Source organism: Aquarana catesbeiana, linkage group LG04 (genome assembly GCF_042186555.1).
Source record: "Aquarana catesbeiana isolate 2022-GZ linkage group LG04, ASM4218655v1, whole genome shotgun sequence".
NCBI classification, from domain to species: domain Eukaryota; kingdom Metazoa; phylum Chordata; class Amphibia; order Anura; family Ranidae; genus Aquarana; species Aquarana catesbeiana.
Window position 1 is genome coordinate 691,581,242 of NC_133327.1, and position 13,683 is coordinate 691,594,924.

General features: G+C 45.6%; 1 protein-coding gene across 1 annotated transcript in view; it reads right to left on the reverse strand.

The window, feature by feature from the left end:
* PLB1 (phospholipase B1) overlaps positions 1 to 13,683 on the reverse strand; it is a 166,038-nt gene that overhangs the window by 131,952 nt on the left and 20,403 nt on the right. Inside the window, exons 4-9 of the mRNA XM_073628788.1 lie at positions 11,905 to 11,963; positions 8,371 to 8,408; positions 8,171 to 8,214; positions 6,398 to 6,452; positions 6,257 to 6,308; positions 4,098 to 4,175 (exon numbers count right to left, since the gene is read on the reverse strand). Of these exons, the coding sequence (XP_073484889.1) occupies positions 4,098 to 4,175; positions 6,257 to 6,308; positions 6,398 to 6,452; positions 8,171 to 8,214; positions 8,371 to 8,408; positions 11,905 to 11,963 (326 nt within the window). The remainder of the gene's footprint in view (positions 1 to 4,097; positions 4,176 to 6,256; positions 6,309 to 6,397; positions 6,453 to 8,170; positions 8,215 to 8,370; positions 8,409 to 11,904; positions 11,964 to 13,683) is intronic.

Consider the following 13,683-nt stretch of genomic DNA (forward strand, 5'->3'; position numbering starts at 1 on the left):
CCAAACTTCTACTAACCCGAAATTAGCAGAAGGTGTCCAAAGGGTGGCACTAAAGACCTGAAAAACCATGTAGTACGTCACTACGTTCGTGATTGTTGGCCGACAATTGTGTGACGGTGTGTACGCAAGACAAGTTTGGGCCAACGCCCTTCGGACAAAAGTCTGCGGTTTTGTTGGCCAACAATCCGATCGTGTGTACGAGGCTTTACTGTTCAGCGGGAGCCAAACATCATATATTAAGGTATTAGTTCTACCACTTCTATTTATATGACAGCTTGTCAATGGTTGCTAAGAAAGCCATCGCTGACATGGCCAGGGTGTATTTTGGGGGGACCTTTGGAGGGATCCATGTGCCATTTATTTATTTATTTATTTAAGCCAGCAGGAAAATGTCGTTTGCTGCCAATTTAGAACACAGCTTTCCTTTGGATTTGCTACAAGGTAACAGCAGAAGGGGCTGATCTGTGTCAGGAGCTGTACAGACACCAGGATTTACATGGTTTTTTATCATTCTTGAGATAGGATCTGAGTCCAGGAAGTGGAAGGTGACCTGGATGATGCCTGGACAAAGATGGTGTCATCTTTATGGAGAGAACAGCAGATGAAGGCATTGTCAGGGGGAATAAATACCTGGAAATGTTACAATGACACAATAATAGCACACTGCACTTCTTATAGGAAGTAGATCTGATGCCGGTGTCTATTATCACATTTCTGAGTCTCTCTGGGACTGATGGGATTAGAAATAATGACTGTGATAGGAATAAAGTAACTTTCCAGCTCCAGTAAACAAGGAAACGAGCGAAAATCCTTCCCTGGAAATCTCTAATCCCATTCTCATCATTCTCATTATTTCCACATCCTTTATCACCACCACCTGAGATAATTGATGCCGGGCCGGTGATTACACGGTGATGTTATCTGCCTGTCCTCGGGACGCCGACATATCAATAGATCGATCGGTATCTGCTGATCTGTCACCGGGCCGCGTTATCTTATCTCCTGACAATTGCCGCTTTAACAAAACCCGATCTGCTGGCAGGACGCTCAGCGCTGAATCACCCAACCATGAATCCCGCCAAGTCAAAGTATTTTCATTTTCCATTTATTTATTTATGATAACGAATGTAATAAAAACATATTGAATATGACTGGTCTGAAAAAAGTCTTAAAGCGGATTTAATACCAATAATGGGACACTATTCCTCCCACTGACACCAATGATGGGACACTAAATAGAGTCCACCTGTGTGTAATTTAATCTCAGTATAAATACAGCTGTTCTGTGAAGCCCTCAGAGGTTTGTTAGAGAACCTTAGTGAACAAACAGCATCATGAAGGCCAAGGAACACAGCCGACAGGTCAGGGATAAAGTTGTGGAGAAGTATAAAGCAGGGTTAGGTTATAAAAAAATCTCCCAAGCTTTGACCATCTCACGGAGCTCTGTTCAATCCATCATCGGAAAATGGAAAGAGTAAGGCACAACTGCAAACCTACCAAGACATGGCCGTCCACCTAAACTGACCGGCCAGGCAAGGAGAACATTCATCAGAGAAGAGCCAAGAGGTCCATGGTAACTCTGGAGGAGCTGCAGAGATCCACAGCTCAGGTGGGAGAATCTGTCCACAGGACAACTATTAGTCGTGTTCTCCACAAATCTGCCCTTTATGGAAGAGTGACAAGAAGAAAGACATTGGAGAAAGAAAGTCATAAGAAGTCCTGTTTGTAGTTTGTGAGAAGCCATGTGGAGGACGCAGCAAACATGTGGAAGAAGGTGATCTGGTCAGAGGAGACCAAAATTCAACTTTATGGTCTAAAAGTAAAACGCTATGTGTGGGGAAAACTAACACTGCACATCACCCTGAACACACCATCCCCACCGTGAAACATGGTGGTGGCAGCATCATGTGGTGGGGATGCTTTTCTTCAGCAGGGACAGGGAAGCTGGTCAGAGTTGATGGGAAGATGGATGGAGACAAATACAGGACAATCTTAGAAGAAAATCTGTTATGCCCTGTACACACAATAGGATTTTCAGACAACAAAATCCATGGATTTTTTTCAGACGGATGTTGGCCCAAACTTGTCTTGCATACACATGGCCACACAAATGTTGTTGGAAATTCTGAACGTCAAGAACGCAGTGACGTACAACACGTATGACGAGCCGAGAAAAAGTTCAATAGCCTGTGCGGCTCTTCTGCTTGATTCCGAGCATGCGTGGAATTTTGTGGGTCAGAATTGTGTACACACGATCGGAATTTCCGACAACGGATTTTGTTGTCGGAAAATTTGAGATCCAGATCTCAAATTTTGTTTGCCGGAAATTCCGACGGAAAATGTCCGATGGAGCCTGCACATGGTCGGAATTTCTGACAACAAGCTCCCATCGAACATTTGTTGTCGGAAAATCCTATTGTGTGTACGAGGCATTAGAGTCTGCAAAAGACTTGAGACTGGGGCGGAGGTTCACCTTCCAGCAGGACAACAACCCGAAACATCCAGCCAGAGCTACAATGGAATGGTTTAGATCAAAGCATATTCATGTGTTAGAATGGCCCAGTCACAGTCCAGACCTAAATCACATTGAGAATCTGTGGCAAGACTTGAAAATTGCTGTTCACAGACGCTCTCCATCCAATCTGACAGAGCTTGAGATATTTTACAAAGAAGAATGGGCAGAAATGTCCCTCTCTAGATGTGCAAAGCTGGTAGAGACATCCCCAAAAAGACTTGTAGAGAAAAGGGGTTCTACAAAGTATTGACTCCGGGGGGCGCCATACAAATGCCCCCCCCCACACTTTTCACATATTTTTTTGTATCATTTATCATTTTCCTTCCACTTCACAATTATGTGACACTTTGTGTTGGTCTATCACATAAAATCCCAATAAAATACATTTATGTTTTTTTGTTGTAACATGAGAAAATGTAGGGATTTTCAAGGGGTATGAATACTATTTCAAGGCACTGTAAATGAAGGATTTCCATATGTCCACCCTCTGCCCTACTTCCAGTCTAGGAATGATCACCTAGTATTCTGCATGATGTAGTTACATACACGTGTAGCTAATTTTGTTTCTAACATGATGGTCGATTTTTTTGGCTCATTAACACAATGTAGGTTAATGCCGGGAGGGAAGACGATCACGTGAACATGACATCTGGTCTGCCCTAGCATGAAAATCACAGGTATATATTTATTTCCTTATTTCATCTTCTTATTGAATCCCGGACATGCAAGGACATAAAACTTTAGAGAACCCAACTCTGGGCCATAGTGCTCTCCCTCCCCAGGAGCCCCACCAGCACTATGCTTCGCCTTTTTATTCTGTTTTTTTCTGGTTGGTCACATGACTCGTTGAGGTCGATTTCCAACAACTGAAGAGTGCAAAATCAGATGCAGCTCTGCGTAGTAACCAATCAGCCTCCAGTTTTTTTTGGTTTTTTTTGGAAAAGCTTAATTGAACAAGCTGAATTTAGAAGCTGATTGGCTACCATGCAGAGCTTTTGCACTCTCTAGTTTTAGTAAATCAACCCCACCGAGTCCTCTTCTTGCTCCTTGGTCCTCTCCCAATGGTGTAGATAGTTCTGGATGATGCAGAGAGCAAGGAAGACGTCACGACATCATGGTTGATCTCCACATAAACTGTACCTGCAGGGTGCCATGCTCAGGGGGGTGGGGATATGACACCCGGCACTCATAGTCATTCCTGAGCCTTCCTGAGGAGCTTGAGGACATCTTGTGGTGAAGAAGAGGAACTATGGGGTCAACTGTGGATTGAAGCCAAAGCTGCCCACTACATTAAAGAACTCATATTTAGCCTGAAGCTGTGCTTTAAGTGACAAATGTTTTTCTGGTATTAGTAAATCCACAAATATATATATATACACAGTACTTATCCTACAACAAGACCTGAGTGCCTTGACTTTTATGATCGTGACCTACAGCAAGCCACGTTCTTTATGGTAGTTGGGAACCAGATGCTTCCTGGTGGTCATGAAAAGTTCTGTAGACTTTCATCTCACTTGTGGTCCACCAACTTAGTATCTCTCAGGGTAGCAGACATTCTAAGACTCTTCTGGTATATCTTTACCTGAACACAGAAGTTACACGGATCTTCTGCTGTTACAAAGATCAGGATCATCTTCCAATCGTCCGCAAAAGACACCACCTAGGAGCAGGAGAGACCGTTACTTTTTGTATTTTCTACTTATACTTCTAGTTCTTTTTCCACAGAGCTTCACAGAAGATCGAGCTGTGCAGATCACTTTTTAGCTCCCAGTGGAGCTTCAGCCTAATGTACCCATCACAATCGTTTTATCCTTTTAGGAACTATGGAACGTTTTAAATTAGATGTAGACTCAATTACTGAATTCTCTTATAAGCTTTAACATGTTAATGTCATTTCAAGAGAGTTTTTTCATTATTTTTAAATCTGCAGCTTTTATGAAAACACTCCCAGGTAATCCTACAATGATAGTCCTTGTTTCGGCACTTCCTGTTATAAGGTGACAACGCTCCGTCCCTGTCTCCCAGTTGAGCTCCTGCGTTGTCACCCTCTCAAATCCATCCGATGGAGGTTTCAGGACACGGTCACATTGTACATTATGCATGGCCTGTTGTTATTACTATCAGCAAACCCCGTGCATACCTCCCAACATTTTGAGATGGGAATGAGGGACACCTACTAGCAAACGTATGTAGGCATAAGACAAGCCTCCTGCCACACCCCCTTAAAGGAGAATCAACCAAAAAAAAAAGGTTAATTAAATCCACAAGTGCTTTTTTTTACCACTTCTATTCCTTTATATTGGCTTTTGAAATTTGCAAGTGCAGAAATTTAGAATTTGGATGAAATGTTTAGCGCTGGGAAACACTTTTTGATAGATAAAAAGTGCATTTTATATACAACTATACGGATCAGACCAAAATGAGGGACAAATGAGGCGGAAAGAGGGACAGAGGGACATTGCGTGTTTATGTGGTTCACATCCATCCCGGCTGAAGGGGCTTCGACCATAAATAGTATATTAGTAACACAATAATCAGTATATAAAAGTATCAAAAAGTGCACATATTTTATCACATCTAAGTTGGCAGCAATAGAAACTGTACTTACAAAATTTACAAATAATTGATACAACCAACCATAGATCTGATGGTGAATGGTCTCACAGATCGAATTGTGCAGCCCAAAGATGGAACCGAGGAGGGGAGGAGATTCGATCTGTGAGACCGTTCACCGTCAGATCTCCAGTTGGCTGTATCAATTATTTGTATATTTTGTAAGTACAGTTTCTATTGCTGCCAACTTAGATGTGATAAGATATGTGCACTTATTTGATACATTTATATACTGATTATTGTGTTACTGATGCCCAAAAAAATTCTTAAAGATATGGGACTCTTGGGTTAGCTCCGAGAGTACCATCCCACCTGCCCCATGAAGATCGAATGAAGCTCCTGATCACTAAAGGATCTTAATTGAACAGAGCAGAGATGTAACTGTAGAATTGTTATGTATCCATCAAATGTATACCAGTTTGCCATATTTTATAACGGATTGAGCGATGTTCGCTCCATATACATGTATGTCTAGTTGTTTGTTTGTTATGTACTGAAAATAAATAAAAAATGTACCCTTTAAAAAAAAATACATACTATATATATATCTACATTATAGAACTTTCATGACCCAAATGACATAAACCTCTGAAGAAGGACTACATAGGTCCGAAACGTGTCAGGTGTCACCGCCAGTATGTACATATGCCCACCAACCTTCCTAAGGGCAGCTCGTCTCCATACCGATGTGTGTATTTGGGTATATTGTATCTTGCTGTGTTTTATAATGTTATCTTTTTTTGTTTATTGAATGTTCACAGGTAAAAAAGTCTACTACTATTTTTATCTACTCACCTGGTCTGCCTCTTAAAATCCAGAGGGGTTACGCCGTGCCTTGAGCACTAGGTTCTTTTTTCTGTCTAGCCTCTAGCAATAATCACTGTGTTCTCCCAGCAGGGTCGGTTCCCCATGTCCACCCTGTCGGGAGAACACAATAGCTCTGCGGGAGGGACTCCCCCATCAAAACTGACTGCATTGATAGGGAAACCTATGATTGCAGGAAAGAAAATGACTTCCTCTATGGCCTGCCTTAGCCATACAGTATCAAACATGCAGCAATTTTTAAACTTTTTCATGGCAAATTAACAAGATAACTTAATACATAACTGCACCGTCCATCACACTTACCAAATCTTGCTTGAGAGTTTGCACCAAGTTCTTGGCCTCATCCACCAGGTTACTGTAATGCAAATACAAAGAAGTTTTTAGAAGGTTTACAAGATCTGGCAGACCAATGTTCTGAACACACGTTCGTGTCTAAATACTCACTTCTGTGACACCGGCGATATGTTGGAGACCGAGTAATACAATTTTTGTCCAACGTCTGAAAAAGAGGAACAAAATAAACATTTTTATATAATAAATAAAACCATTGACCAAATGCTTTCACATTGTTAAGGGGCCGGGTGTATTTACTTCTACATTGAGTCATTTTAGCTGATAAAAAGGAAGACGCAGATCCTGGAAAACGAGATTTCACCAAGATCAGCATGGCTTAGGAGATCTCACCGTACCTGCAGGGGTCGCAGGGGTCGCAATTGCAACCTGGGCCACATGCTCCAGTGGGACTGTGTGGCCCCCTGTACACCTGGATAGGAGGGGCGGCAGCATATAGAGGAACCAATCCCCTCCCTCCTACAGCTGCTAAATGCCTGCTTCTCCTCCTCTCCCTCCGGCAGACATTCAACAGCTGTAGGACAGAGGGGATTGGTTCCTCCTATCCAGCTTATTAATGCTCCCCCTGGGCCCCTATCCTTTTTTCTGGCTCCCCTGTGCTCTCTTCCACCCCCCCCACCCCCCGCTTTCTCCCCCCACAGCTCTGCTGGTTTCTTCCTTCCCCTCTCCTGCCGGCCGCTGCGGGGGATACTGCCAGGATGGAGAGCGGGGAAGGGGCTGGTAGATGTGTAATTTACCTGCCTCTTCCTTACCTGAATGAATAGAGCCAGCGATCCATACCGATTACTGAGTCTGTTCATTTATAACTGAAAACTGTGTTTCCTATGCTCCAGTTTGTGAATGAACAAGAATCCTCTGTACAGAGCTCTTCCTGTTCCATTCATTCTATGCAGCTGAGGCTGCAGAGATGGAGGGCTGTGTCCTCAATCTCTTTTCTCTGTCTCAAGGATGAAACATGAGAGGTCTGTTTAGACCCCCCGATATCTCACCAAAAGCCCCCCCAATGGGGCCCCTGAAAAGTTGTAAAAAATAATAAAAGACAATATTGTAAAAAAATAAAACAAAGATAACATAGAATGGTAAAAAAGATAATAAACTAAAATAACAAAAATAATAAACTTTTCACACCAGTGGCGGAACTATCAGGGTCGCAAAGGTCGCACTTGCGATGGGCCCTGGCATTCTGCCACCAGGCTCCGAGGGAAGGGCCCCAGCCGGGGGTCAGGGGGGCCCTTCATGTTTTTTTTGCACCAGGGCCCTGAAGGTTCTAGTTACGCCTCTGAATTCTCATTACTAACATATTTTTTAGTTAAGCTCGGGTTCACACTGCCAGCGACTTCGAAGTCGGACCCCATCGCAACTTTGACACATCTTGCATGCGACTGATTTAACAGAAGTCAATGCAAATCGTACCAAAATCAGACCAAAAGTAGGGCAGGAACCCTTTTCTAAGTTGGAGCACCGATTAGAAGGGTTCCATAGCACTGAATGGGGTTTCTGTTGCGAAAAGTGTTCCAAAGTCAGAGCGATTATCGCATCGGAGTGAACCGGGCCGCTAGTCTAAATTAAGTTTCAGTTTAAATCAGCTAAACACATTCTAGGTGGGGTGCAAAGTCTTACAGTTTGCTCTCTTTAGAAAGCAGCCACAGCTGAGTAGAAGAGACCGTAGCCTGCCAGCATGCTGCTCAGAAGGAACTTTTCTTTCTTTTGGGAAGCAGCGTTCTCTCTGCAGAGGTCTGACATCATAGCACGAGTTCTGCAATCGGCAGGGAGACATATCCGGGGCATGGGGGGGGGGGTGTCGAACTACTTTCCTCTATCGGCCTGTGCATGAGATACAATGTAACACAGCAGAAATCTACTCACATGACTCGGTGAGCTGGCTGGCTTGTAGGAGGGTCTGTTCCAGCCTGGTGATAATAACAGAGAAAACACCGATAAAGAACCGGATCATTCCTATCACTCCTCACAATTACTCCAAATCTGACACCAATCATATGATATGATCACGTGTCAATCTCCCGCTCCATAGGACTCCGCTCCCCAATAAAGGATTCCCAGCTTACCTTGCAAACTTGCTCTTGTTGGGGCTTTCATCCGACTTCTGTGGAACACAAGGATACAAGAAATAAAAGAGCAATATGTCACACACAAGATGTCATACCCAATGGAGGGAGCCATACTGTCTGCTTTCATCTTCAAAGAATATGGGGGGGGGTAAACCAGGGGCGGACTGACAACTCATGGGGCCCCCGGGCAATAGGAGAAGATTTTGGGGCCCCCGGGCAATAGGAGATTATAGGGCTCCCAGGCAATAGATTATGGGGCCACACAGTACACACACACATACAGTATACACACACACACATACAGTATACACACACAGACACACAATATACACACACAATATACACACACAGAATACACATACACACACTGAAAAGGTACTGGAGAGGCGGGGCAGCTATAATCTTGGGATTTAAAAAAAACACAGATTTTTACATACTGTCCCTGGTTTTATTGAGGCTGGCAACCCTGATGGGGCCCCTTAGTGGCATGGGGCCCTCGGGCAGTGCCCGAGTGCCCGAATGGTCAGTCCGCCCTTGGGGTAAACCTTTAAATTCACTGGGAAGGCATGTGCTTATTCTCCTTACTCCAGTGAGATATTTTTAAACTTTGAATGGAGTAAGGAAGGGCTAGACCAGGGCTCAAAATTTCAAATTCTTTATTGGAATAGAAAAATAAAGGACACATCAAAATATAAAATAACAAAGGCACTATACTGTAGGTGCCAATTCACAGCAAACATAGTGACAATACAATTTAACAGGGTAACACAGAATAGAGCAGTGTCGCTCAACAACAAATTAGAATGACATCAGTAACACCCAAATAAACAATTTCCCACTTCGAATAATCAGGCGTTGATCATGAATATTCTGCTCGTGTTTACACGAGTTGACATTTAACAGTTGTGGGTAGCAGGAAGCTAAATTACAAAGGTATAGAGTCACCCCAGAGGGTGCCGAAACAAGGGGCAATGAAGAAAGTAAGGGGGAGAGGAGGAGGAAGAGGGCTCAAAATTTAAAGTCCTGGGCTAGATCCTCTATTAGGTCATGTATCCCAGTCATGGTAGATTTAGCAGTAGGTGGTCCCATGTATCCAGGCCATGGTAGATCTAGTAGTAAGTTGTCCCATGTATCCCGGTCATGGTAGATCTAGTAGTAGGTTGTCCCATGTATCCCAGTCAGGGTAGATCTAGCAGTAGGTGGTCCCATGTATACCGGTCATGGTAGATCTAGTAGTAGGTGGTCCCAAGTATCATGGTCATGGTAGATCTGGTAGTAGGTTGTCCTATGCATTCTGGTCATGGCAGATCTGATAGTAGGTGGTCTCATGTATCTTGGTCATGGTCGATCTGGTAGTAGGTGGTCCCATGTATCCCGGTCATGGTAGATATGGTAGTAAGTGGTCCCATGTATCCCGGTCATGGTAGATCTGGTATTAGGTGGTCTCAAGTATCCCAGTCATGGTAGATCTGGTATTAGGTGGTCCCATGTATCCAAGTCATTGTAGATCTGGTAGTAGGTGGTCCCATGTATCCCAGTCATGGTAGATCCTGTAGTAGTTGGTCACATTCAGCTGGACTTGTTCTGTAATGTTGAAGATGGTTCGTATCTTCTCCATGCACTTCTTCAGTAATAATGAGTGTTTACCCCAACCTTGATATCCACAGAGGTAGCACAGACACCTTCCTCCAGTCCTCATGGCAGGGCTTTAATTTGCACACTTGGGAACTTCCCAGGGGCTCCAGGTGCATAGGGGGCCCATGATCAGGCCCAAGACAATGGGGGGGGGGGGGGGGGCAGGCGCTGTGTTGAAGGGTGCACTGGCGTTTTGGCTGCTTGTACCACTCTTCTTTGACAGGAGTAACTGCAATGTCACTCCTGTCAGAAGGAGCATTGGATGGCTTCTGCTGGAGAGAGGATTCAGCTTTCTCCTCCCTCCTGCAGGGGGCAGAAGAGAGCTGGCACTGAGACTGAGAACTCATTTCAGTATCAGCACAGGAGAGGAAGCGGGAGTTGCTTTCATTGCAGGTGGGAACAGCATTTGTGATCTGTGAGTACAAAGAGGAAGGAAAGGGGGGGCACAACTGTGTTGTATAGGGACACTGTGATGAGGGAACCTGATGTACGGGGACACTGTGATGGGGGGAACCTGATGTAAAGGGGCACTGTGATGGGGACACCTAATGCAAGCTGGTGGGGGCCCTATTGATTGTCCAAGAACAGGTTGGGAGGGGTGAAAGTTGTGGAACCCATCTGTTCTAGGTATATGCAGTGAAATGCAAAAGCCTATAGATTGGGGTGATAAAGCAACATCTCAGCAAACAAAAGGCCCAACGTAGGACGAGAACTCTACAGGTCTAGACTCAGTTTTCCTACATCACAAGGAAAGGGGACATTCTTTGGAGGACAGCGACGTCACATTTTTGACAGAGAGGACAACTGATGCACAAGAGGTGTAAACAGTGGTGGCCAGTGGTATATTTTCTTGGGGGGGGGGGGGGCGTCAAACAACAGTGCCCCCCCCCCCCCCAGGCAGCACTTCCCCCCGGGCGATGGGCGGCTGGCTTCCCCTGTGTTTCCTTCTCGGCATCATGGCGGTGTCCAGTGCATCTCCTCTCTCTTCCTCCCTTGGCCAATAGGGTAGCTTCTCCTTTCGACCAATCAGGAAACAGGTCTCAGAACCTGCTTACTGATTGGCTGGGAGGCAGAATCAGTGTTACAATAGAGAATATTCCTTCGCTATTGTCACACAAAAGGGTGGGCTCAGAGCACAGTGCTCTACCCCCTGAGCCCACCCTTTGTTGAAGCCTATTAGAGCCTCTGGCTCTAATCACATGCTTCAAACCCTCCACTGGAACTCATGCATGTAGATAAGGGGGCCGGATCCATGGATAAGTGGGGGGGGGCAGTGCCCGTGCCCCCCTTATGGACAGGGTATGAAAGAGGTAATCTACATCAAAATCGTACAACCACCACTGAACAGGGGTAGGGTCTTCTACACCATCTGTCTTCCACATGGAATGCCCTTCTAACATCTCTACCCTGAAGATGTGATAGCAATTCACACCTCCGTCCATATGGGTCCAATGATTGGGCAGCACAGTGGTGTAGTGGGTAGCACTTTCACCTAGCAGCAAAAAGGATCGCTGGCTCGAATCCCGACCACGACACCATCTGCCTGGAGTTTGCATGTTCTCCCTGTGCCTGCCTAGATTTCCTCTGGCTACTCCAGTTTCCTCTCATGCTCTAAAAAGACATGCTGGTAGGTTAATCAGATCCTGTCTAAATTGGCTCCAGTATGTATGAATGTGGGTTAAGGACCTTAGGTTGTAAGCTCCTTGAGGGTAGGGACTGATGTGACTGTACAATGTCGGCAGGACTAGTATTTTTGTTTAAAGTTATGGCAAATATCTCCCTCTGGTGTCCCCTTGTTGGACCCTAAGGAAGGACCCCCCACAGATAAAGAACCCCGTGCATGGAATAATAAATAAGCCATTAACCTTTCAAAATAAGCCCTTTCCAGATACTTACAATATTTAAGCTTCGGAGGGTAGAGATGACTTTAATGTCGGAAGGACTCAGAGAATGGACTGGAAGAGATAAAAAAAAAAACAGGTTATCGTTGCTCTAGGTGACGCCCCATTGACCCGGACCAAGTGACACTCCCATCCAGACTGTCAGCCCTAGATCCCTGCTGCACTAACGTCATAGGTTGCTAGGATCACCGGGGTCATAGCAACCAATTATGTCACTTGGGCGCCCTCTTCAGCAAGTTTTTCCGCCCAGTTTCCACCTCCTGCAGCATGCTTCTTCTTCTTCAAGCCCCCGCCCCCCGTCTGACTGTCTACAGGGACCTATCCATGACTTAGATGGACTCTACCAATCTACAGGTGCCCTGTGATGGTTCACAACTGAAATTTAAGGGTGGGCACTCTGATGGGGACACCTGCTGTGTGGGGGCACTCTGAGTGGTGACACCTGGTCATTGATGGAAGCACACTGATGGGGAGAACTGCTATTTGGGAGCACTCTGGTGGGGAGACCTGCTGTATGGGTGTGCTATGATGGGGAAACCTGCTGTATGGGGGCACTCCGATGGGAACACTCTGATGGGGAGACCTGCTGTTTGCGGGCACTCTGATGGGGACACCTGATCTATGGCGGCACTCCGATGGGAATACCTCATCTATGGGGGCACTCTGATGGGAAAACCTCATCTATGGGGGCACTCTGATGGGAAAACCTCATCTTTGGGGGCACTCTGATGGGGACACCTGATATAAAGGGGCACTCTGATGAGGGAACCTCATGTATGGGGGGACTCTGATGGGAGCACATGGTCGTTGATAGAAATACTCTGATGGGGACACCTGATCTATGGCGGCACTCTGAAAGAGATACCTGCTCTATGGGGGCATTCTATAGGGTGACACCTGATTAATGGGGGCACTGTGATAGGGACACCTGTTCATTGATGGGGACACCTGGTCATTGATGGGAACACTCTGATGGGGAGACCTCCTATTTGGGAACACTCTGATGGGGACACCTGCACTATGGGGGCATTCTATAGGGTGACACCTGATTAATGGGGGCACTGTGATGGGGACACCTGTTCATTGATGGGGACACCTGTTCATTGATGGGGACACCTGTTCATTGATGGGGACACCTAGTCATTGATGAGGTCAATCTGATGGGGACACCCAATCTATGGGGGCACACTGATGGGAAAACCTCATCTATGGGGGCACTCTGATTGTGACACCTGATATAAAGGGGCACTCTGATGAGGGAACCTCATGTATGGGGGCACTCTGATGAGGGAACCTCATGTATGGGGGCACTCTGATGGGAACACATGATGTAGGAGGGCACTCTGATGGGTGAACCTGACGTAAAGGGGCACTCTGATGGGGATAAATACTGTGGAATTGCTATGGAAATTGTTTCTCAGTATCTTCTAGACCCGGGGCCGCCAACCTTTCTAAACCCACAATTTTGAATCCTGCGGACCACTAACATGAATTTTACATTCCTTCTACACATAAGGCTTCATTCACACCAGGCGGATCCACTGCCACGGAGTCTGCCAGAGTCCGTCAGAGTCCGCCAGCTCAGCAGGAGATCTCTCCGTTGATCTCCCCCTTGCTATAGAGTAGAGTGACAGCTCTGAGCCTGCTGGAGCTGCTGATATTACATCCAAGATGGCGGCACTCAGCAGCTCATGGCTTTCGGATGACTACACAGGAGAGGATATTACAGGTAAATGAAACGCATGAATTATAGTAAATGCTGATATCATCTAAT